The following is a 22,654-nucleotide window of genomic DNA, read 5'->3' on the forward strand; positions in this document are numbered from 1 at the left end:
AATCAGATAAACAGAAGCCAGAGGAAAGTTTTTGAGATTGTGCTAAGCATGGTGTTTCAATTTTTAAACAGCACGAAAAGTATTGATTGTGTAGGATTTTATTCACCTTTTAGTTACTTTTCCAGGTTTTAACACAGCTAAATACAGAGTTCTAGGTTCTAATCCAGTGGAATTCACTGTATTTCTCCAAGTTAGTGTCAACTAGCACTGCTGAAGATCTGACCCAGGTTACTTACTCTTGCAGTACAATTATGAAAAATGGTTAAATGCATATTTAGTTAAATACCAGTTATCTTCACCTCTTTTATTACATGGTTGATCAAAAGTTTGCTATGTCTGCATCTGTGTAAAGAACCTTTCTTTTGTTTTAACGGCACTCAGCCAGAAAACAGTATTGACTTTGTACTTCACCCAGTTGAGAGACACGGCTGAATAGTTAACTCATCAAGTGCTGACTGAGATGTGGAGGAAACAGGTTGTTTGATAATTCAAAGTTCACTTTTTTAATTTGTTAGATTAAAAAAAAAAATCTACCACTGACTGTAACTTTTTCACATGTACATATATATTTAAAAACGTTATGTTTTTTGCATCCAACTAGTAAATATTTGTTTTAGTTGAGCTTACCATTAAACCTTATTTCCACTGTGCATATATTCTAAAGGAATTGTCATGTAGTTTGCTTCATTCACCAATTTGCGATAAGCAGATATACTTGGATAGGCATAGGAAAAATGTGTTGACACCATGTTTGAAAAACAAATGTTACATATTGCTCTTATATAAAGGGAAAAAAAAAAAAACACAAATCCAACCCACCAAATAATGTAAGGCTGTTGTGCCATCTAGTGGCAGTTGTTCATCCTCATCTGAGCTTAATAAATATTATTCTAAAATATTATTTTTAGCCTTGTTGTGCTTTAGTAGAGCTGACCTAATGCTTTAGGAGACCTTTATTACAGTAAGGTACATGAGCAAAGTAACTCATTTCTCTTCCTGCCTAGCATTACTATTTGCCATTAAAAAATGATTTTAAATAATATTTAAGTAGTAAAAGTAACCGAAGTAAGTTGGTGAATTAAAAATGAGTAACACACAGCTCTTTGCTTTTCAGAATGTGAGTAGGAAATACTTTATATGTAAAAATAAATTGTACTTTTTTAAGCCTCTGTGTAAGGCTATGAAACGTCTGTAGCTTTTTAGAGCTCAGTGTCCAGTGAGTTCTCCAAATAAATGCGGATGGCACCTTTACATCCCTCGGACTGGAAGGCATGTAGACACCCAGCGAGCCCGCCTACAGCCCTTGCAGGCACCCTGCCTGGGTGGTACCAGTCTCCTGCAAACAGCACTGCAGGCCTGGGGTCTGCTGGGTACCCAGTCCTCCATGTCAGCCCCTCCACACGCACAGAGCATCCTCCCAAACTGCTCGTTTGAGCGAGCATCCAGCAGCAAGGAAGATGAGGAGGGAGAGATCCTCCGGCATGCCTTCAGAGCAGCATTGGAGTGGCTCTCTTGTTGCTGTGAATTGTCCACCAAGGGGTCGTTGTTTGTGCAAGGAATGAAGATTCCTAATTCCAGCTGCTAAATTACGTGACTAGAACTAAAAGACACAGACGCTGCTCAGACTGATCTTTGCAGGACCGTAATGTGTTTCTACATGGATTAAAAAATGTCTTGTTTCTCTTCAAATCCCACTGAACTGTTTCAACTATCATCCTACCACAGTCCTCATGTAGTCTCCTGGTTTTCCAGGGCATTACCATGTTTTATCCTCCCTCTGAATTTTCCTTCAAACAGCTAGCCACACATAGTTATCATAGTTGTCTTTAATTGCTGGTGTTTGTGTTTTCCTCACTTTCGTGGCACTGCCTGTCTGCTTGCCCTTCCTGAGAACAACTATAAACTTGTTCACATGAAACAACCTATGGGTGGTAGTTGGGAAATCCATGTTCTCCTTGATGCAAAATCTACAGCCTGCCCTCTCTTGGCTTGTGGTGAAAGGTTGAACAAACCAGCTGTTTCGTATTTTTCAATTTTGAACCATGGATTCTCAAGCTCCTGGTAAATCCATGGTACAAACGAAACTGTAAGTGACACATGCAGGCCTTTATTTTTACTTGGGAAAGCAAGTAGCTATTTATTACTAGGATTGCACAAAGAAAGCCTCAAGTTTCTCTTGCAAAATCAAAATGTGCTGTACCTTTTCTTTTTCTTTTTTCTTTTTTTAAACTAAAACATACAGATCATTAACAACAAACGGGAGCATGACTAAAATTAGCTAGTTTTGCTACATGTTCACACCCATCCTAAACTCCAGTGAAACAAGTGAGATAATTGCAGGTGAAAAAGTGAAAAGTTGAAGCATTGGACCCCGAGTAGAGCAGATAGAGTGAAGAAGCATGGAAAATGTCACGGACTGCAATACATTACTGTAAGCAAATGACTCATCATCAGGGCTGCAAATATAGGTTGTGAGTGAAGCTAGCAGCTCTGCTAGGCCTTGCAAAGCTTTGAAAATACGAAAGTGCATTTTAAAGGGGATTTTTTTTTTCGTATGGGTCTATACAATTGATGTTAGTAAAAAAAAAAAAAGTTCTTGTATCTTTGCAATCTGTGATGCTTGTAAATGTATCCACCCACCCCAGTGCATGAAATTATGCATATGTCTCTACGTCTTTGCAGAATTGAGATATGTGCCTTTTTGCCCTTCTCAGTATCACATTGCATCTTAAAATATTTAAAAAAATTAATTTGATTTCTTAGACTATGTGGGTGTGGTATAACATCTAAAAAGATCTCAATGTAGTTTGTGTTTTTTCCTTCTTGTTCGTTAGTTTTCTCTAAATGCCAGAAAGAAAGTCAACTTCTAAAAAGATAGAGGTGTCTGACATCTGCTGGCTTTGATAATTCCATCCTGCAGTTGTGGTAATGGTTTTGCTGCTCGTAACTGCTAGAACAAATTAAAACTGCTCAGCTTGAGTAGCTAAATAAGCTTTGAGTCCACACTTCCCCACCTCCCCGTCCACATGCACAATTTCAAGCAGCCGCAGACCCGCCGCTAGCTGTGGAGAAGGGAGGGAAATAGGAATAAGTTATTTACCTCGGGGGTCTGCTCTGAGCTTTTAGCATCTTGCCCTTAATGCCAGTTCTCTGTTCATGGGGTAAATGTCACAAATTTAAGGGGGCTGACCATCCACCCAAACTGGTCATCTAGTTGCTGCTGAAGTGTACTTAAAGGTAGAGGAGGGATTGTTACTTGTATGTAGTGCTTCCTTCTGCTGAGGTTAATTCAGCTCCTGTCGTAGTCTGGTTGTTGTAGTCTTTACATGAGCCACAATGCCTGGGTTTTAAACCCTTGGAAGAAGATAATGCATTTAGCTTCAAAATACTATGTTTATTAAAAATAACAGCAGGAATAACAAACTCCAGCTTGTCATTTTCAAAGTTCCAAAAAATCAGTTGTGTATCATAGTCAGGGGTGACTAGAAGGTTCACTGAATCTAAGGGAAGTCTCCAGCTCACTGAGCTGTGTGCATGTCTGAATTAAAAAAGCATGGTTTGCTTATCTGTTTTGGAAGGGTGATACTTGATCTTTCAGTTTTAGCTTAAATCATGTTTGAAATATTTTATTTTTTGTAATTTAATAAGAACTGGTCAAAACTATTAACCTGATTTAAAATGTATAGTTAGTAGCCTATTTTAAAATGTGTTTCTTTCAAAACTGCCATTATATACCATGTGCATAATTTAGCCTTTCTCTTCTGCTTGCTAAGTCTTTGTGAGCACAAGATAATGGTGCTTCCCACAAAGTCAGATAGATGTAATGACAGTACCATTCCTAAAGATCATCCATCATCAGAATCAGTTTTATTTACTTTCTTAAATTTCTGGAGAAGTAGCTTGGCCAGGAGGCAGATCCTGCTGCTCAGATCACAGAGAGATGTTTGGCTGGGGACAAAAGGAACGTATTTTTAAGAGGATTTTTTTTTCTCTCATTTTTCTATGCAGAGTGTGGAAGTTATATATTCAAAGTTTTGTGGTATTCTTTCATATGGTAGAACGAGTCCTGTATTTATTGGCTAGGGATAAGGCATTCTTTTTGTTTGAAATGCTCGTGTTGTTCTGGTTATAACTTTTGGAACCTTATATGTGGAAAAACAGAGGTCCATGGAAGGCTTTTAATTTTTATTTTTTATTTTTATTATTATTTTTTTAAAATTAGTCTATACTCTGAATTAAATCAAAGCTGTTAATGTTGCAATTTATACGTTGCCAGACCATGTTAGGCTGTTCTTACAAAATAAAAATCACAGAAACCATTTTTATGGGGATCTTCATCTGAAGTACAGAGAAGAACCTGCTCATGAAAATGGATATGGTCATCAAAAAAGACTAGCATAAGGAGACATCCTGTCTTTATGCTGAGAAGCTTACATGATTTGATCTGAAACAGTGTAGATGAAAACAATTCTTTTGATTTATACTTGTAGATTACAAGATATGCAGTGTGTAACCCCAGTTTCAGCTCCAGAATACTTTAGCAAAATACAAAACAAAGACCTCTAACACTGTATCAGCCTTTTGCAGAGCAAAAGAGGACAAGAGGGTTTGTATAATTAACAGTAAAATGCAATTGAATTGGAAAATAATTTCTGTTAAGAATTGATGATAGCCTGTCTGAGCTTCATAGAGGATAAGTTACATGTTTATGCTTATCAGCAGACTGTGCCAGCACAAGTGTGTCATTCTGAGAGCTAATTTAGTATGGTCCTGGTTGGAATTAAAATGTGTTAATCAGGAAAACGTCTTAAACACTGCGGTGACTGTCATTGCCAATGAAGATGTCCACAAAAAATGCAGAGAAAACTAAATAAATGAAATATATGAATTGTAAACTAACTTGGATAAATTCTTCACACATATTTTATGGTTCATTACTGTACTTTTTAAGAGGACAAAACCTTATATTTTATAATGGAAGCACTCACATCAGTGGTAGTTGTAAAGTACCTCTAAATCATTCTATAAAATGCAGGAGTCTTAAGGAGATATATTAAAACATTACTTCGTAATATTTTTTCAATACTGATACCATAATAAGGAAATTAAATAAAATCATCAAGTAGTCTTATTTTCATACTATAAATAGTTAAATGATGTTAGTTGTTTTAACCAAGAACAGAATTTGAAAACCAAAAAAGTGAATATGAATCATAGTTTCAGAGACATAATACAAAACTTGGCAATTGAATTATTTTTTTAACAGGAGGGGAGAACAAAGATTTTTGTTTTGTTTCACTTTTTCCATTTTACCTAAACTGTATGCCATGCATTTGAACTTTTAATTAATATATTAAGGGATTTGACCTCTAAGAGAATTCACATCTGATTTCTGATTGTGATGCTAGTAACTTGGACCCTTTTATTACACCTGCTCATCAAGTAACAGCACAATTAAATTAAAATAGTTTATCATAGCATGGGCACAAATAACAGTTGTGATTCCATTTGTAGTTTCTAGTGATGAGTAGAATTTCAAGTTTGTGCTGATTATGGTGACTGAATTATGCAAACCAATTAGAACCATTTCAGTCCTTTTCTATACCAAGTGCTTAAAACTGTGTTTTTCACCTTGTATTTTTTAATTCGTGATGTGCTCTTTTTATGTTTTTAAGAGGAGTTCTCCAGTTAGGAATAAATACTTTCAGCCAATCATGGTGCTGAGACACAAAATCTAAGGAGATTTTTCTAAATGTGATGGTGCAGGTAAAGAAATAGTGTTCTAACAAGAAGATTCCAGGTTTTTTTGTTTGTTTGCTTGTTTGTTTTTGGTGTGTGTGGTTTTTATTGTTGTTGTTCTGGTTTTCTTTTGGAAGCGTGCATGTAGAGGTGGCTTTGGGAAGCCCAGCAGAGCTCTGTGTGCAGGTCCTGGTGCAAGCACATGTTCCTCTGCTTTCCTACGTCTTATCAACTGCAGTAGGAGCACAGCACTGGTATCCTCTTCCAGATCTGGATGGAGTTGTGGCTAGAGACATGTCCTCTCCCTCTCCACTGTCCACCAGCAACCTTATGGTGGAAGAGGAGGGCCTTGCGCCCAACTCCCTTGGCAGGCCCAGCCTGGTGTCCATGTGGACACCACGCACTGGTGGCTGGTCAGGCTTGGCTGGCGCCATGCTGAGGCAGCCAAGAGGAGTAAACACAGCCGTGTGTGTGTAAACACACAAGAGCCCTCTTGTACGAGCGCTCACCCACGGAGACATGGTGATGACACCGGGAGGGAAGGCCTCAACCAGCGCATCCCATTGCTGAGGTTGGCGTGTGTCACACTCAGCAAGTAGCCCCACCACAAACCAGTCAGCCCCAGAGGGGGTATTTGGGCCAGCTGAGACAGATTAAACTACTGCTCCTCTTTCTCCAGTTGGCTTAAATGCATTTATTTAAAACAGAATGGTGATGTGCTTTAAAAATATACCTTTCATCCTGCTTTGACCAGAAATATGCATATTCTCTCAGGTTGGAACAAACCTTTTAATACACCGAGCTGGGAAGATGTTAATGTGACTCTAGAGGAGTGTTGTTATTTTAAGCCACCCTAACTGAAAAAGATTTTTATTTTTTTTCATGCCATGTAGACAAGTTTCTCCTGTTCAAGCATTATTCATTCCATTTTATGCCCCTCAGAGAAACAGCCCTTGCTTTGTTCGCTGTCATTTTGTCTCTTGGTATTTTTACTGTTAGCAGATATGTGCAACCCCACCATCACTCATGCCCAGTAACTGCAGTAATTCCTTTTGAACTACGTTTACTTGTTTTCCTGATGTGTGTTTGTTTGTTATGTGAAATCGTACTATGCAGTATAATAAAGCACAGGATATCATATAATATGCATATATTGGAACAGATACAGATATTTATGGTAAATTCAACCTCATTAAGCTAGGAACAAGAATTGAAATGTGAGCAATATTGAGGATTAGTTATTTGAAGGTGGATTATTGAAAAATTTGCAATTTATGTGGAACAATAAGTGGTCGATAAATATAACTGAGTAAAAAGGATAACAAATGTCAATGCAAAAAAAAAAAAACCAACCACAGCTTAGCTATATTTGGAAGCAAATTATATTCCCAATTTTTGGAAGGGAAGTAAATTTAAACAAGCAGATTTCTTGAAACCTGTGGTACCATCTTTTAAGATCATGTATTCCACTAGTCTTAAGTACGTGAAAACTAAAATGCATCATATTGTAGAGTCACATAAACAACGAAAGGAAGACACAGTAAGAATTATACAATTGGCATGGAAACATGCTGGCTTCTATGCATCTATGTCATCAACTTCCCTGTGGATATTTTTTTCTGAAATCATTTTTCCTGAATATCAGAACCAGAATGTGGGCTGTGAGACTGGTGTCTGATGCTTCAACATCATTTGACTTCGCTACTAGAAACTTATTATCTGCTTGTCCCCTTGATTTCCCAGAGATTAAGAAAAATAGTATTTTACAAAATTTTTGTGTTGTATACTCACACACACACACATATACACATGCACACACAACTAGCAAAATGTTATTAAATATGCAGTTTATAAGCTATCCTTTACTCTTTCTGTACACCACTGGATTTTTTTGTTTAGCAGAAAGATAAAATACTAGAATTTGTGCCACCATCATTAAAATTCTCAAACTTCTTTTTAAATGTTTTAAATAATTTGACATGAGTAAGAGCAAAGAGTTTTCTAAATTTAACATTTCAAATCTTGATTTTATTTTGTGTAGTATTCCTCCTTCTTCAGCATTCCATTTACATTCAGTTGATAAATATATATGTTACGTTGTGACTGCACAGGAGGTTTTTTCTATACCACACTTCTTTTTCACTCAGTTTAGAAAGTTTCTGCTTATATGCGTTTGGTCTCAGCTGCTTGACAACAGTCTTCAGCATGCAATTTTTCATACCAAATTATTGAATTTTATAACTGAAAGCAGTAAATACAATATACTGGAGTTCACAGATGTGTTCAGTAAGCTGATTTCCAAACACGTTTGCCATACTCTTTGGGTATTTCCGTAACTTGTGTGACCCATTTCCAAATGCTGGTGGCACCTCCACCTAGGGCTGTCTTCTCAGTTGTGGCTTAGGTAAGACACTCTTGCCTTATTTTTTGTGTTTTTTGTTTTGTTTTGTTTTGTTTTCTTCATGTTCTTTCATTTTGGTTTGGTTTATTTTGGGCTTTTTGTTCCTTTTCTTAATACATCACTGAAGTTATGTGCCAGTTCCTGAACCCCATTTGAGAAGTTAATTGTAGCTAAGGGTAGTGTGTGAAGGCATTGTTTATATCTTCTCATACTCCGTCTAATGTCCCTGTTGTGAATTCAAGCAACTTGAAGGTTGCATTAGTTACTGTAAACCCTTGAGAGCCATTCCTGAATCTGGAAATTACTGTTGAAAGGAGCCACTCCAGTAAAATTATTTTTCCTTCGGCAGATCAGGTTCTTGAGAGCTTATATATTCAGATACACTGCTGAAGCTTTCCCATATACTAAGCAAGATCTGGCTATGAGATGACATATATGTTACTGCACCCTTCTGCACAGAGAGGGTTCTAGGAGATATGTCTTTTGGCCCTCTGTCTTCTTCCTACCTGACAGCAAAAGTTGGTATCGCATTATTAAATCATAATTCTTTGGATTTAATTATTTATATTTTTGCCTTTCTTATTTTTTAATAGTCATGTGTCTATAATCCTTTTTTACCAGAGAGACGGAGGAAATCCCCTTGTAATCTGTGCATTGTTGACAGCCGTCTTACTCCTTGTGAGCTGGGATAAGCAAGGAAGAGTTTGATTCATTGATGTGATTCCTAACCAATCTCTTTTGCTGAACTCTTGTGACAAATCAGGAGTCTGTCTTGCAGTGAATTTAGTACAGAGGACCGCAAAAGGTTTTAGACTATCAAGATGCTGAATTGTGAGTTGACACAAGTCTGGGTTAGCAGGCAGAAATGCCTGCCTGTCTTCAGCACACAAAGAATTTATTTTTTGTGTTCACAAATCAAGCATCACATGCACCAATTTAAAGTTGATGGTCACTCTTTTTAACTTAGTGCATGTACTTTGAACCCATTATTTATATATATGGATATATATGCTGCAATATCTCTAACAGAAGGGGATGAAAGAGTTGCGGGAATTCAAGGAAGGAATGCTGCTAACTGTCAGAAATGAAGGCTAGCATCGTTCCTCCATAAACTGCTGTCATTTCAAGCAACACTCAACAATGAAGTAGAACCAGTTAAGAGACTGATTCGTAATTACAAAGGATGTAGTGAAACACCACATATGACAAAAAAAAAAAGCCGGCTGCTTGAATTCTAGTCTTTTAGAATGCCTTAATGCCTCGTGTGTGTCATACTTGAAAAAAATAAATTTTTCCTAATGTAATGAAAAGTTGTTCATATTTAACATATTTTCATTAAAATATTTGACAGAATTTCTGTTGTGTCTTGGTAGAGCTTTTTATGGGCAAACATGATAATGATGGAAAGGGAGAAAGTTAATAACACAAAAATTAAACTATTTATTTTTTTCTTTTGGTAGTAGAATTTTTTGTGGTAACCTTAGGTACTAAATGCTGATCCAAAACAGAGTAAAATTTTTTAGAATTGTCTTTGAAGATGAGTATCTCACCACTTTCTGCAATGCTATATAACACGTTATTGACACATACTCACCGAAATATTACTTCTCGTGGGCTTGTTAGTTGTTTATATATTTTCCTGCCCATAGAGTACCATCTTCAAGTACAGTATTTATATCCAAGGATAATCAAGAACTACAAGAGCTCTCTGAAATTAAGTCATTCATTGCTCTTCTACTTCAGTTGCTTAAAGAATGGGAGAAGGTTTAAACATTTCCACAAATATACTTAAGAGAAATGTATAGATATATTTACAGTAAGTAAAATTTCTTTTAAGATAGAGTTATATTGAAGAGGCTCCTATAGTTAGTCATTATTATGCAATGAACTAACAAATCATTTAAGAACAGATGCACTGGCTCTCAAGTAAACGTTTGATTTGATGCCTGCATAACAGTGCATCGAGAAAAAAGGGGACTTACTATATTATTTCAGAGAAGAATCTTATATTTAATCTGTAAGGTTTGTATTAAATAGTTATTAAATAGATTTGAGACCTTACAAATCTACTCAATGCAAATCTACAAATGCAAATCTACTCAATTATCTGAAGTAGCTACTGACCTCAGGGATGCAGCAAACTAAAAAAAAAAGGATTATGATTCATAGAATCATAGAATGGTTTGGGTTAGAAGGGACCTTAAAGACCATCTAGTTCCAACCCCCCTGGGACACCACCCACCAGACCAGGTTGCCCAAGGCCCCATCCAGCCTGGCCTTGAACACCTCCAGGGATGGGGCATCCACAGCTTCTCTGAATCACCTGTTCCAGTGCCTCACCACCCTCTGAGTGAATAATTTCTTCCTTATATCTAATCTAAATCTACCCTTTTTTAGTTTTAAAACATTATTCCTTGTTCATAGGATAACAGGGACTACACTCCCTGACAAAAGTCCTCTCAGGCCTGCCCAGGTCCCTCTGGATGGCATCCCTTCCCTCTGGTGTGTCGACCGCACCACACAGCTCGGTGTCATTGGCAAACGTGCTGAGGATGCACTCGGTCCCACTGCCCATGTCACTGACGAAGATGTTATGTTAAACAGTGCCGGTCCCAAATTGTCACACATTGGAGACAATGTGAGTCACAATGTGAAAATAAAATTGTGACTTCGTACGACTGCTGTTTCAGCACTTTTAGTAAAGTTTAGCTTCCTATACAGAGAATATTTTTTAGATATTTGTACAAAATGAATATGAAGGTAACCTGTTGGGAAATGAAGGGACAAGTAGGCTTCCATCCTACTTGACTGGAAATCTGAAAGGTGAAAGAGAAGATGTTCTGCGAATAATGCGCTCATTATGCACTAATATTGGTAGTGCTATTCTACATTGAAGTATGGTTGATTTGCAAGACATTACTGATTTCCCTTTTACAAGGTGTACAGCTGTAAATAAACTGTAAATAAGGTATCATTCGATGAATATAATGAGCCAAATGCACTCAACTAGAGCTGCTGCGCTCCATAGAATGCAATTGGTTGACCTTTAAGGAAATTGTTGAAATTCTAATTGCCTCACACTTCTACTGCTTTACAAAGATCCTTATGTTTACAGCCTTCACCACATGCACAAATGTTTTTTTTCTGTTTCTTTCTCATCATGGAATCTCACCATCAAATAGAGGGCGTGAAGAAGCCTCCATCTTCTATAGCACATTTCAAATGCCCTTTTTATTAATGTAATCTTTTCCCAATTGTCATTTAACTTTTCTTCTCCAATTTGTAAACCATCTGTATTTTAAATTGCTTCCTACTATCTATTTCAAACATGTTTATATAGAAGATTATTACAACTTTCATCTTATTCTGACATGTGAAAAGTTCAGTTGATTTTTCTTCCGCAGATCAGTGGAAAATACTGTTGCTAATTATTAGTAACAATTATAATTATGCTGCTAGTTATGTCTATTATTATTACATGCATTACTTATACTGATGATCACTAGCATTGTATTTTATAGCACAGTGCAGCTGACACAGCTCAAATACGCCAGTCATTCATGAAATGGTGATACTGAGCGCAGACTTTCGGTGACCCGCTCATGGACCTTAACTACAACTGACTATATTATTCCTGTCTACGTGCATTTGTTTCTTTTCCAAGAGCCTAAGAGTGGGATTGTGCAGTAGGTTATTTGTCATAAGAGATTTCTCCTGGAATGTGCCATGCAACTCCTTTCTTTCATATCCCTCCTTTCTCTGATGACTGCTAGGCAGTGTTACAAACAGGAACAAGCTCTTGTTTCATGATAGGCAGTGGCACATCATTTTTGCTTTCCCAGTGCCTAACAATTTAGGCATAGAAGACAATAAGATAATATATTAGTAAAAGTTTTGTGGGGACATCTTATGGAAAGATTTTTTTTCTCCAGCTCTTGAAGGAACCAGTCTTTTTTGTCCCTATTTTCACAGTCAAAGCATACTTCTAGCTCTTCATTTTCTTCTGAAGTTATAGGTATGTTTGCTTGCCAAAATGATCCTCTTCATCATCTGTTTAGTCAGATGTTTGTGCTTTCTTCCTGCTAATCTCCCTGCTTTTTAGATTTCTAGATTACTGTCACACTTTGAGATGGAATAAGTAGATGTTAAATGTATTTGCTTGTAGTGCCATTTGTATATCATTTATTTATGGTCTTAGTTTAAGGGACTGCCCTTGTTTCTGGGCTACAAGGTAGTATAGAAGCCAAGAACCAGTAGAAGCTTAGAGTACAGGATTAGTGCATATGTGGTTTTGGTAGAGGAAAAGTTGTACTGAGTGTGGAGTTGTGTATGGAGGGATGGGAGGAGCGGATACATTGAGTCAATGTGGTTCATATAAACCGCTGAAGTTCTAGATATTAGTGACATAAACTTGAAATCTGTGCCCTCACAGGTTGAGTCTTGTATGATACTTTACTGTATTATTATGAAAAACTGAAGGGAAATTATTTGTGAATTATTATGCTGGTGCTTAGCTCTTGAGTCTTTCAAGAACATTTTGCTTTTGTATTCCAGGGTTCTTACCTCTCCCCCTTCTGTAGTGAGAGGATTAGATGTGTGATAACATGAGCTAAATAGTTTATTATTCTTTACAGTTAATGCATTAAATTGTTTATATTCTGCATTCACAGTAGCTGCAACAGAACTTTAAGTAATGTGTCTTGCTACAAGCACTCAGTAAGAATATCTAAATTTATTAAGCTGTGCTAAAGATGGAATAATCTACTGCAGGCTCTGTGAAAGTATTTAAGCTGGATGTTTGAGGTTTGAGCATGGCACAGGCCATATACCTAACGACTCAATGTAGTATTTACAAGCTAAGTTGAATTATTTAGCTTTTTTTTTTTTTTTTTTTTTGTAGCCTTTCATGTCCCCTCGGTACCCTGGAGGTCCAAGACCACCTTTAAGAATACCCAATCAGGTAAGAAAGAATTTATCACTGGTGCACACTTGTGGTCCCAGTCATGGTGCAGTGCTGGGAGCGAGGAGCATTGTCCCATTGGCCACCAATGTCCCTGGCACATGTCTCAATGTCCCTCTCCACTCCATTTTGTCTGACCATTAGTAGACACACTGTGCCACTGTAAGCTCACTTTTCTGTGCTGAATGAGTGCACACACCTCAAAATTTATCATGCTCTCAGCCTGTCTACAGAGGGAGAGTGTCGTTGCCTTGTAGAGAGCTGCATTAACCTCGGCCAGGCTTTGCTGCCCGCTGAGATGAAGGCAAAGCATCTCCATAGCTGTTACGTTCTCTAAACTTTCCTACCAACATTATGCAGTTACCTCTGAGAATTGCTTTACTTAATCCTACATAAAATACATCACTCCCTCCTATTCTTTGTGGTATGCGTAAAGTATATTTACTTCACAGTAAACATGGGGATGATCAGTGAGAATCAGTTACCAAGTGCATTATGCCTCTTACAGGCACTCTGAGGACTTTATAAAAGCATCAAATTCCCACTTTTCTCTCATCTCCACCAAAGGGTATGCATGCTAGTGTAACAAGAATGAGTAATGAGCTGCTGTTCGTCGGCAGAGACCTTTATTGGCCCATCTGTGAAAAGATGGTTCTGGAAACAGATAGCATTTGTATTTTAAGTTCTTCTTAGTGCAGACAGAAGAGGAGAAAATGGATGTCAGCAGTTGAAATGTTAGTGATAAGCAGACAGAAAAATATCAGTGGAACTCTGAAAGAAAAACGGGGTCATTTGCAAGATTGGGAAAGGTTGATAGGAAGGCTGTAATATCTTTCTTGTGAAACCTAGTCTTCCAGGACTGCCTTTGACTTATCGATGAGGAGGCTATTCTATTCCCCTCTAGTTCCTGTCTGTTTTTTATATCTGTGTGTCACAGTGAGTGCTTGGCTTGAGCACTGGCACAATATTGCCAGGAAGTTGAACTTCAGATTTCAGTGAGATGGACATTTCAGGTTGCAACACTTCTTCAGATGTTCCACTTAGTGATGATGTTTGAGAGGAGGTTAAGTTAACTGTAGCATAGCTTCTTTGTCAGGAGAGAAATGGGTGACTTAAAATTAACATTGTGGAAATAGTCATCAGGGGACAATACAAGTGCAATGCCATCCATTCAGAGTGCCCAGTTAAATGTTTGTTACAGCGTACTGTAATTCAGTACAAGGCATCTTCCTGATTTTTGCACCTTTCAGTAAGCCATTTTCATCTTAGCCAAAGGTACACTAGTTTGGGTGTCGCTTATTCTTTTGTTTCTGTTTCTGTGTTTCTGAGCTGTGCAAATACTGACGGGTAGAAGCTGGATGTGGCAAATGCTGTAAAACTGCTGCCAACCTCCAGCTTTAGTTTCAGAAGCATTTTTGTCTGCACATTCCGACATTTTCAGTGTAGAGATGTAACATAATGTTTGTGGATTGCAGCTCTTGCAATTCATTTGCATCCTGCTGCGTTCGTGAGTTACTGCTCTGAGCAACACTACCCTTATTTGAGTTATAGCATGGATGAACAGCGTGTGGAAATAATGAACTACTGTAACGCAGCTTTAACACTGACATTTTGGTTACAAGGAAGCAAGTAAACATCAGAGTTAAACTCCCACCCTAACTATAACTCCATCCCTCAACACATAGCCGTAGGGATTGTATTTTGGGCAAGCAGGTGTGATGCAGGGCACACCCAGCTCATCCAGTGCTGTGTAGGGGTATCCAAGCTGGACATGGGCTCCACAGCAAGGAGCATTACTAAATACTGAGTGCCACACTGAGTGTCCCAGGGCTGCCTCCAGGGCTCCATCGTGCCCTGCAAGATCGAATCCTGCAATAGTATTGACTATGTGTGAGTAGCCACATCTCTGTGTGTTTTATGTGTTGTTCTTACGCATCATCCTGACTCTGAGCCACTGAAGTAAATGTAAAACTCAGATTTAAATGGTGTTGTCTCAGACTGTGTTTATTCCATAATCTTACAGTAGAATACCTTTTGACTTGGTGTTAAAGTGATGTAATAATGCACATCTTAATTTTGAAGTCCCCAGCTCTTGTGGAAGTAAACCGTAGGGTATTTGCAGATAAGTTCCCCTTTGTATGTATCCAAAAATACTACGGTGTTTCCAGGTCACCAGTAACTTATCCATTCCCTCAGTAAGCAATTACCTGTGCTACACGAGTAGATTACTTTCATAATACAGGATTTACTCATTCCAGACACACTTTTACTGAGAACATATTATTGTTTTGAAATTTTAAACAGTACTTTGTGGGTCAGCTGCAAAGATCATTTATAAAAACATTATTCTAGTCGACTAGACTGTAAGAGACTGTAGAAATTAGCCTTAAACCAAAATCAGTGACTAAAAACCCCAGAAGGCAGGTAAAAATGTGGGGACATAAAAATAATGCATTTGATTTGGACCAGAAGTGAAATAACAACTCAATGTAACTTCATGCTTGAAGGCAAGCTATAGGAGCAAGTGCTGTGACTGTTGTTTTCTCCTGTAGATGAATTAAAATCTTACCTTAGCACTGATACCCTTCAAAGGAGGCGGAGAGTAGATGATAAAATGTCCTGCACATCACAGTGCTGCTTTGCCTTACCCCTTTGAGTGCTCTGTGTGGCTGGCACACTGATAAGTCTGGCTCTCAGAGGACATCATGGTGCCCACATTCTGGCCTCTTAAGGGAAGATGTTAAAATAATGGTTAAAAGGGAAAGCTGTAGGAATATAAACTTAGGATAAATTGCCCTGTAGCCAAGAAACAGGCAATGATTTGAAGTTAAATGATAGATAAGCTAAAGCAAAGAAATAATTGGAGAAAAAGGGCAAAATTAGTGGGGTTATATTTTGAAGATTATTTATACATAATTTCAAGGAAGTCCAAGAGTTTGTTTATGCAATCCATAGCTGGGGTTGTTGGACATTTAGGACATCTAATTAGGACGTTTAGGAATGTTAACTCTTATGCATGACTCTTGACCGCAAAGAAACATCTGGGAATTAAAACCAAAACATCTGTATTTTCTATTTAATGTAATTTTTAGTGTATTATTTCCTTGTAATACAGTTTCTATGCCTGCAGGCACTCGGAGGTGTCCCAGGAAGTCAGCCATTATTGCCTAGCGGGATGGACCCAACACGGCAGCAAGGTGAATGAAATACTTGAAGAATACGAAAGTGCTATCTTCTTAAACCTGTATCTTTTTTCCTGTGTTTCCAAACGTACTGCAGCTTTTTAAGCTTTTTGTAAATTAGGAAAGAATGATTCATCAAAGTAAGTTTAGAAGATGCTTGTATTTTGCACGGTTTTTAAAATTACATAATTTTATTTGCAGGGCATCCAAACATGGGTGGGCCAATGCAGAGAATGACTCCTCCAAGAGGAATGGTTCCTCTAGGACCACAGGTACCTTCCACAAATAAATATCAATTTTTATTGAGAGATCTATAATTATACTGTGTTACTCTGGTTTTGCATAGCTTGAAGATAGAATGTGCCAGAACTTGTTCTTCTAAACCTATTTAAAAATAAATTTTATCTCTGTTAAAAATTAATTTCTAATAGCAGCTTTACAAAGTCTAAATTTCAAGAATTAGTAATTTTAATTCAGATATGAAATTAGAAGGAGTCCCTTATCTTGCTTATTTCAGGAAAGTTATGTTTTTTCCTACAGCTAGTGTATCTTGTAATGAAAGGCTAGGGTTTGCAAAGAAGCCCAGGTATTGAGCAGGTGTTTCCTCTTCCTCCCATCCTGTTTGATTACGCTGTTAAGGAGGGGAGAGTTCATCTCACAATGCTACCAGCTTAGGCAAACTGTAACAACAACAAAAAATTGTAAAGTTTTTTCTTCATCGCCTATTGAGCTAGAGTTTTGGTGAGTGCCAGAGAGATTTTAATGTAAAATTAGAAGTTCATGCTGCTATTTTTGCCTTGTATCAATCATAAACATCCCTCCAGCTTTAATTTCAAGGAGTGAGGCAATCAGGGATTGCAAGAACCTGCCTTCTCCATGGTGCTGACTTGTTTGTATATTGGCACTCTCCGCAAAAGTGCAACAATATTAGCGAATATTTGTCAGTGTTGCATTTTAATAATAAACTGAGGTAGAAAATAAATTTATTCCGATATATACCTGAAACATGAACCAAAATATTATTTTATATTTTGTCAGCTCTCTCAGTGAGAGAAAATTTAGGTAGTGGTGTTTTATAGCAGTGTTGCCAGTATTTTGTTTATAGTGTGCTTGTTGTGCCCACACTTTGCATTTTTGCTTTCCATTTTAGATAATCTCTCTAGTGGATTCTTTGTTCCTTGGAATAGAAAGTGAATTTTAAATGATTAAATAGCATTGCCTTTCAAATCTGTTCATAACTGCCTTTACACTTTTGTGCCTTCTTGGTAGAAACCAGTTGTTCAGTTTAACACAACGTCTGCTGTGTGACCAACAAACTGTTATTAAACATTTGTTGTTTTTTCTGTAGCATTGAAGTTTATTTACAACTTACGTTTTGGAGGTAGAAAGAGAAGCTTTGCAGTGCTGCCATATGAGATTGAGCTGATACTTTATGCAGCACCATTAGTCACACAGCAGGCAAATCTCATGCCAGTTCTTATAAGGATGATTTTTTTCATTTTTGCTATCTCTTAAAATCCAGTATTTTTGTAAAGTTCATCTTTCTTTCTTTACAAAATATCCTCTTAAAATGGGGAAAATGTAACTTAGCTACACAAATTTCAGCTTGCTACTCAAACTTTTCTATAATGGATTATCATCTATCTTTATGTGTTGCTTTTAGGATGTTCTCAGAATGCAGTTCTAAAAAAAAATTTGATGGATCTTTCACACCTACTTTAAGGTCCTCTTGCTACAGTGCTGTAAAGTTGACCTAGGTGTGCCCAGAATGTGAGGCTCTGCTACCTGGCTGCACAGGCAGTAAACTTGGGAAGCACTTTATGTAGTGATACAGAAATGCTTGTCTCAGCATTTTGTGTTTTATGATTCCACACCTTTCCAAACTAAAAAACATGAAGCTGAAAGCTGAGTACTGTTGTAAATGCTTGAATGTGTGAAAAGCTCCAAAGAATTAGGTTCAGGTTTTTTCAAGCCACAGGTACACCACCTGAACAAGGTACTCCCTGCACGTTGTGATGGGCTACTTACACCCAGTCCCTCATACTTGCTGGTGAGCTTCTCATGTGCCTCCTAATGCATTCAAGTCAAACATAATTGGGTTATCTTAAATATTTAAAAAACAAGTCTTGGCTAATCTGTCTCATTTTGACCACCTGATGTTAGGGAGCCCTTTTATGAACAACTAAACTACCAGAAAAACAGTGGTGGTGGTGACTTTAAGTAAAATCTGCAAGGAACAAATTAGGGCAGAGAGCATAGCTGCAGCTAAAAGAACATGTGTATCAGTAGCCTTAATGAAAGTGCTCTTATTTTGGGATGAAAGAGTACATTTGATTAGAATTAGCAGTAATTAGAGTTAGAAGTACATTTGATTAGGAGTCTTCCAGTTGTGCAGGATTCCATAAAGATCTTTAACCCTGGTCTACACTAATCATTCCTAAACTAAAATAAGGAGGGGAGATACCCGACAGGCCAAATAGGGAGAATGGCTCAGCACTCCATATCAAGATGTGAAAACTAAATAAAATAGATCTGGAACTACTGTTTTGTTATAGTTGGCCTGTGTTCTCTTCCAGATCCAGTAGTGCCAACTGAAGATGTTACTGCACCCAAATGCTTTGACTACCCACCAGTTATTGCCCTACAGAGAGGGCCAGTTACTGCCCTACTTCTCCAACAGAGAGGAGTTGCTCAGGCAAAATCATCTAGGATAACTTTAGGTTAAAAAGGAGATTTGATTTAATCTAGCTGACTTTTGCTTGAGCATGCACACCAATCAATCTGCCTGCTGCTCACAAAAGTTCATGAATGAGTAGTGATTTATGTCCAGCAGCTATGGATAATACTAGCTTCAGATGGCACTGTTGGATCATAGAATCAGAGAATTCTGGCTGTGGAAGAGGACCTCTATTTACAACCTCTGGATGTGTTCTTGCAAACCAATTCTGTATGGTACACTTTCAGGACTGTTTAACAATGAAGAAAATTTTATATTTTGGGTTTCTGTTGTTAGCAATGGGACTTCCTCTCCTAGTTTCATTTCAGTTCTAGATAACTAGTTTATCTGTAATCACTCTACTTATAAACGGCACCAGATCAATAATTTGAATACCTCTGTAGGATTTCTCCCATGTATTCATAATGCCATGTTTACATGGCTTTGTGAATGGGACCATTATAGAGAATACCCATAAGCCTAAGTCATATAGATTTTGTATTTTATAGTATAGTCGTAAAGGATAACAATTAGAGTGTATTCATTTTTATTATTGGAAACAATGATGTAAATATTTTAAGTAAATCATTGGCTTGTCCCTTTGCTTTCCAAAATGCACAGCTAACATGTTTAAGTCAACAATGTTCATTTTAGAAAATATACTGTTAATCATTTCTTCGGGATATCAGAAAAACAGAAAAAAAGTAAGAAAAATGAATGCAGAATACAGAGTTCATTAAGACTGTGAGCTGAGATAGACTGTTCTGCTTGTATTCATCTGAATTAAAGTAGTTATAGTTTTTCATGTAAACAGTACAGTTAAACTTTTGTCATAATGTTATCAGACCGTAAACTCTGATTTCATAGGCAATGGGCAATCCATTTGTTGGCAATGCTATGACATTCATTATCATATTAAGTAATTTTTGTATTAGTCACACTGGACATTAGAATTGACTGATTAGAAGAGAAATGTAATGATTACGATGTATGTTATAAAAGTGATATCATATGGTGGAATTTCAAATAAGCATTTATTGATACCCTAAGAAAATCTAATAAAACAATTCTATTTAAATTCCATTATGTAGAAATCTCAGAACCTAAGTCCAGGTTTCTGATTTTGAATGAGCTTCCTTGTTATAAAAGTTGAATATGTTATAAAAGCTGTCCCTCTGGCCATTGACTTGATCTCTATACATGTAAATAATTCCTCCTGCAAGGATTTACATTTTAAGTATTCATAGTGTATTCCTACTGTTTGAGTAGTAAATGTAATTCTTTCTCCTTGGGGATAACAGTATTATTTTTTAAAGTCAACAATGGAAACTCCTGAAAGAATGAATTACATTGGCCTATCCAGTCAGCAGTTGCATAGGGATATCATTAACCTGCTGTCCTTTCTTTCCCCCTCCTCTTTGGTTTTGTTTTTTTGTTTTGTGGTAGTCTGACCCTTGGTTATCATTGCAGAACTATGGAGGTGCAATGAGACCCCCACTGAATGCTTTAGGTGGCCCGGGGATGCCTGGAATGAACATGTAAGCACAATAATAAAATCTTATAATATTTAGAAAATCATTTCATTGTGGAAGTAACATTTGGGTTACATAAGTCAAGGGAGAACATGTTTTGGTAAGTAATGTGCTGTGATGACTAATAACTGCAACTGAAAAAAAGTGAACCTGCAGCAGCATCCTTCTTCTGCATGCATCTGTTCGAGGCTCCTTTGCTGTTCCTCCAACTCTGTACAATCACTGATTTTTTTTCACAGGTCAAAGTTAAAATTCTGGGAATATTTTGTCAGTACAGTTACTGATATTTCCATGTATGCATTTTTTTACAAGTGACAATATAATCATTCATGGTTTTACTTTACTTTTTTATAAAGAATGGTACAGGTATGGTTCTTTTCTGCAAAATGAAGAAACATAATTTTAGCAAAATAAAACTATTGTCTAGAGCTCTTCATAAAAAAACAAACATATTTGAATGAAAAAGTGTGGATGATTCTCTCTTTGTTACTGCCTTTATTTCCATGATTATGTTTATTTCCACTCTAAACATATAGAACGGTACTCCAGATAGGAGTGTAAGTTTTCCAGTTTTTCTGGGGCTGGATTACCATCTAGTAAAAAGTGATATCAACTGAGTTCAGTTAAGCTATATTGATTTATTCCAGACATGCATTTAGTTATTGGATCATATTATTCCATTTACACAGGTAGACAACCCCCCTTTTTAGGCATATAGAAAAAGTTTAGATATAAAATTACTGTATCTAGACTAATCTAGTAGTCCAGATTTAAACTATGGATTTTAGTGTAGCAACTGACTCAAGATGAGCAATCTTCTGCACTTGCCATAAATCTTTGCTTGTCTGGAGTTGTTTTTATAATTATTTAAAAAATAAATAAATAAAAATAAAAATAAAAAATCCTTGTATTATATAGATTTCTCTCATAAGAGATTCTGAAATTTTAAGGGGCTGCTATAATTACTGTTAGTGTAACACAGACCAGAGGTTATTACCCGAAAATGAAGTATTGAGATAAATAACACCATTAAAAAAAATCTAATCTGGCATGTCCTTCATTTCTTCTGATTTCTGGACAGACTTTGATTTTTTGAAGCAAATAAAATCTAAAGTTTGGCATAACTCTATCATATGCATCATATATTGGACTCCAGACAATTTTAGGAACCTTCCCAAGGGTAGGCATTTCTTCTTTTAAATAAAACTGATGTAGAAAAAATATTAAGATATTGAAATTCAGTGTGAGTATAATATAAGCACTACACAGATTGTCCCCAAGAGGAGATTTAGTTTTAAGAAAAGAAAATGTAGCTTCCTAAAATAAAATGTTCTGGAATTAAAACTGAGGATAGATAAGGTATTTTGAGGATACTTATCCACATAAATGAGAGATAGGAAGAACGTGTTTATTCTTCACATAAAAAGAACAAACAAACATGTTTTCTGACAAAAAGAACTCCTTGTTTGCCATAAAGAAAGAAGATGGTTATGGGTTGAAATACTAACATTTTCCCTATTGCAGCATTTAATAAGCAGGTTTCATCTTATGTTGAGTCAGTAAGCATCCATGGATGGTGTTCTTTTAAATCAGTGACAGAAAAGCACATTTTCCTTTGAACTTGTATGTTAAAGGGGATGCCATGAACTGGAGACCTTTGCTTAGGGAATTCATGAGCTTTGATAGAGTGTTTGGTCTTCTGAGAAGAACGCCAGGTAGAACAGCAGTTAGGAAGCAGGTAACCGTAGCAGTCTCCTTGTCTCATCAGGCATGTGCTGCACTTCTGTACATTTTTTACAAACCTCATCTTTCCTCCAGCTCAGCTGGAGTACAGTTGCTTGGTTTTGAAAAGACTTCCTGCTGCCCCTTGGCATATTACAGTGCGTGCTGGAGGCATAAGGGAGTCCAAAGTGCTCATCCTGCAGTATTATGCTATAGCATATGCTGACCTGTGCTACATGCTGAAACACAGACCTTTGGAGTTAGATTATTGCATGCCTTGCTTACATGATATTTTTTTTTTTAATGAAATCAAACATTTATTTTTCTTCTGTCAAATGGAGTGACATACACTAATCCAAAGAAGAACAAATGTGTTGATGTGGAACAGGCTTCCTTTAATTT

At 37.0% G+C, this 22,654-nt stretch overlaps 1 protein-coding gene across 4 annotated transcripts in view; it reads left to right on the forward strand.

Moving 5' to 3' along the window:
• Positions 1-22,654, forward strand: part of SSBP2 (single stranded DNA binding protein 2) — a 194,349-nt gene that overhangs the window by 130,770 nt on the left and 40,925 nt on the right. For all 4 annotated transcript variants that reach the window (XM_066988764.1, XM_066988763.1, XM_066988762.1 and 1 more), the window contains 4 exons: positions 13,041-13,100; positions 16,231-16,297; positions 16,484-16,554; positions 20,469-20,536. In XM_066988764.1, the coding sequence (XP_066844865.1) occupies positions 13,041-13,100; positions 16,231-16,297; positions 16,484-16,554; positions 20,469-20,536 (266 nt within the window). The remainder of the gene's footprint in view (positions 1-13,040; positions 13,101-16,230; positions 16,298-16,483; positions 16,555-20,468; positions 20,537-22,654) is intronic.

This window comes from Anser cygnoides, chromosome Z, assembly GCF_040182565.1.
Source record: "Anser cygnoides isolate HZ-2024a breed goose chromosome Z, Taihu_goose_T2T_genome, whole genome shotgun sequence".
In the NCBI taxonomy this organism is placed as follows: domain Eukaryota; kingdom Metazoa; phylum Chordata; class Aves; order Anseriformes; family Anatidae; genus Anser; species Anser cygnoides.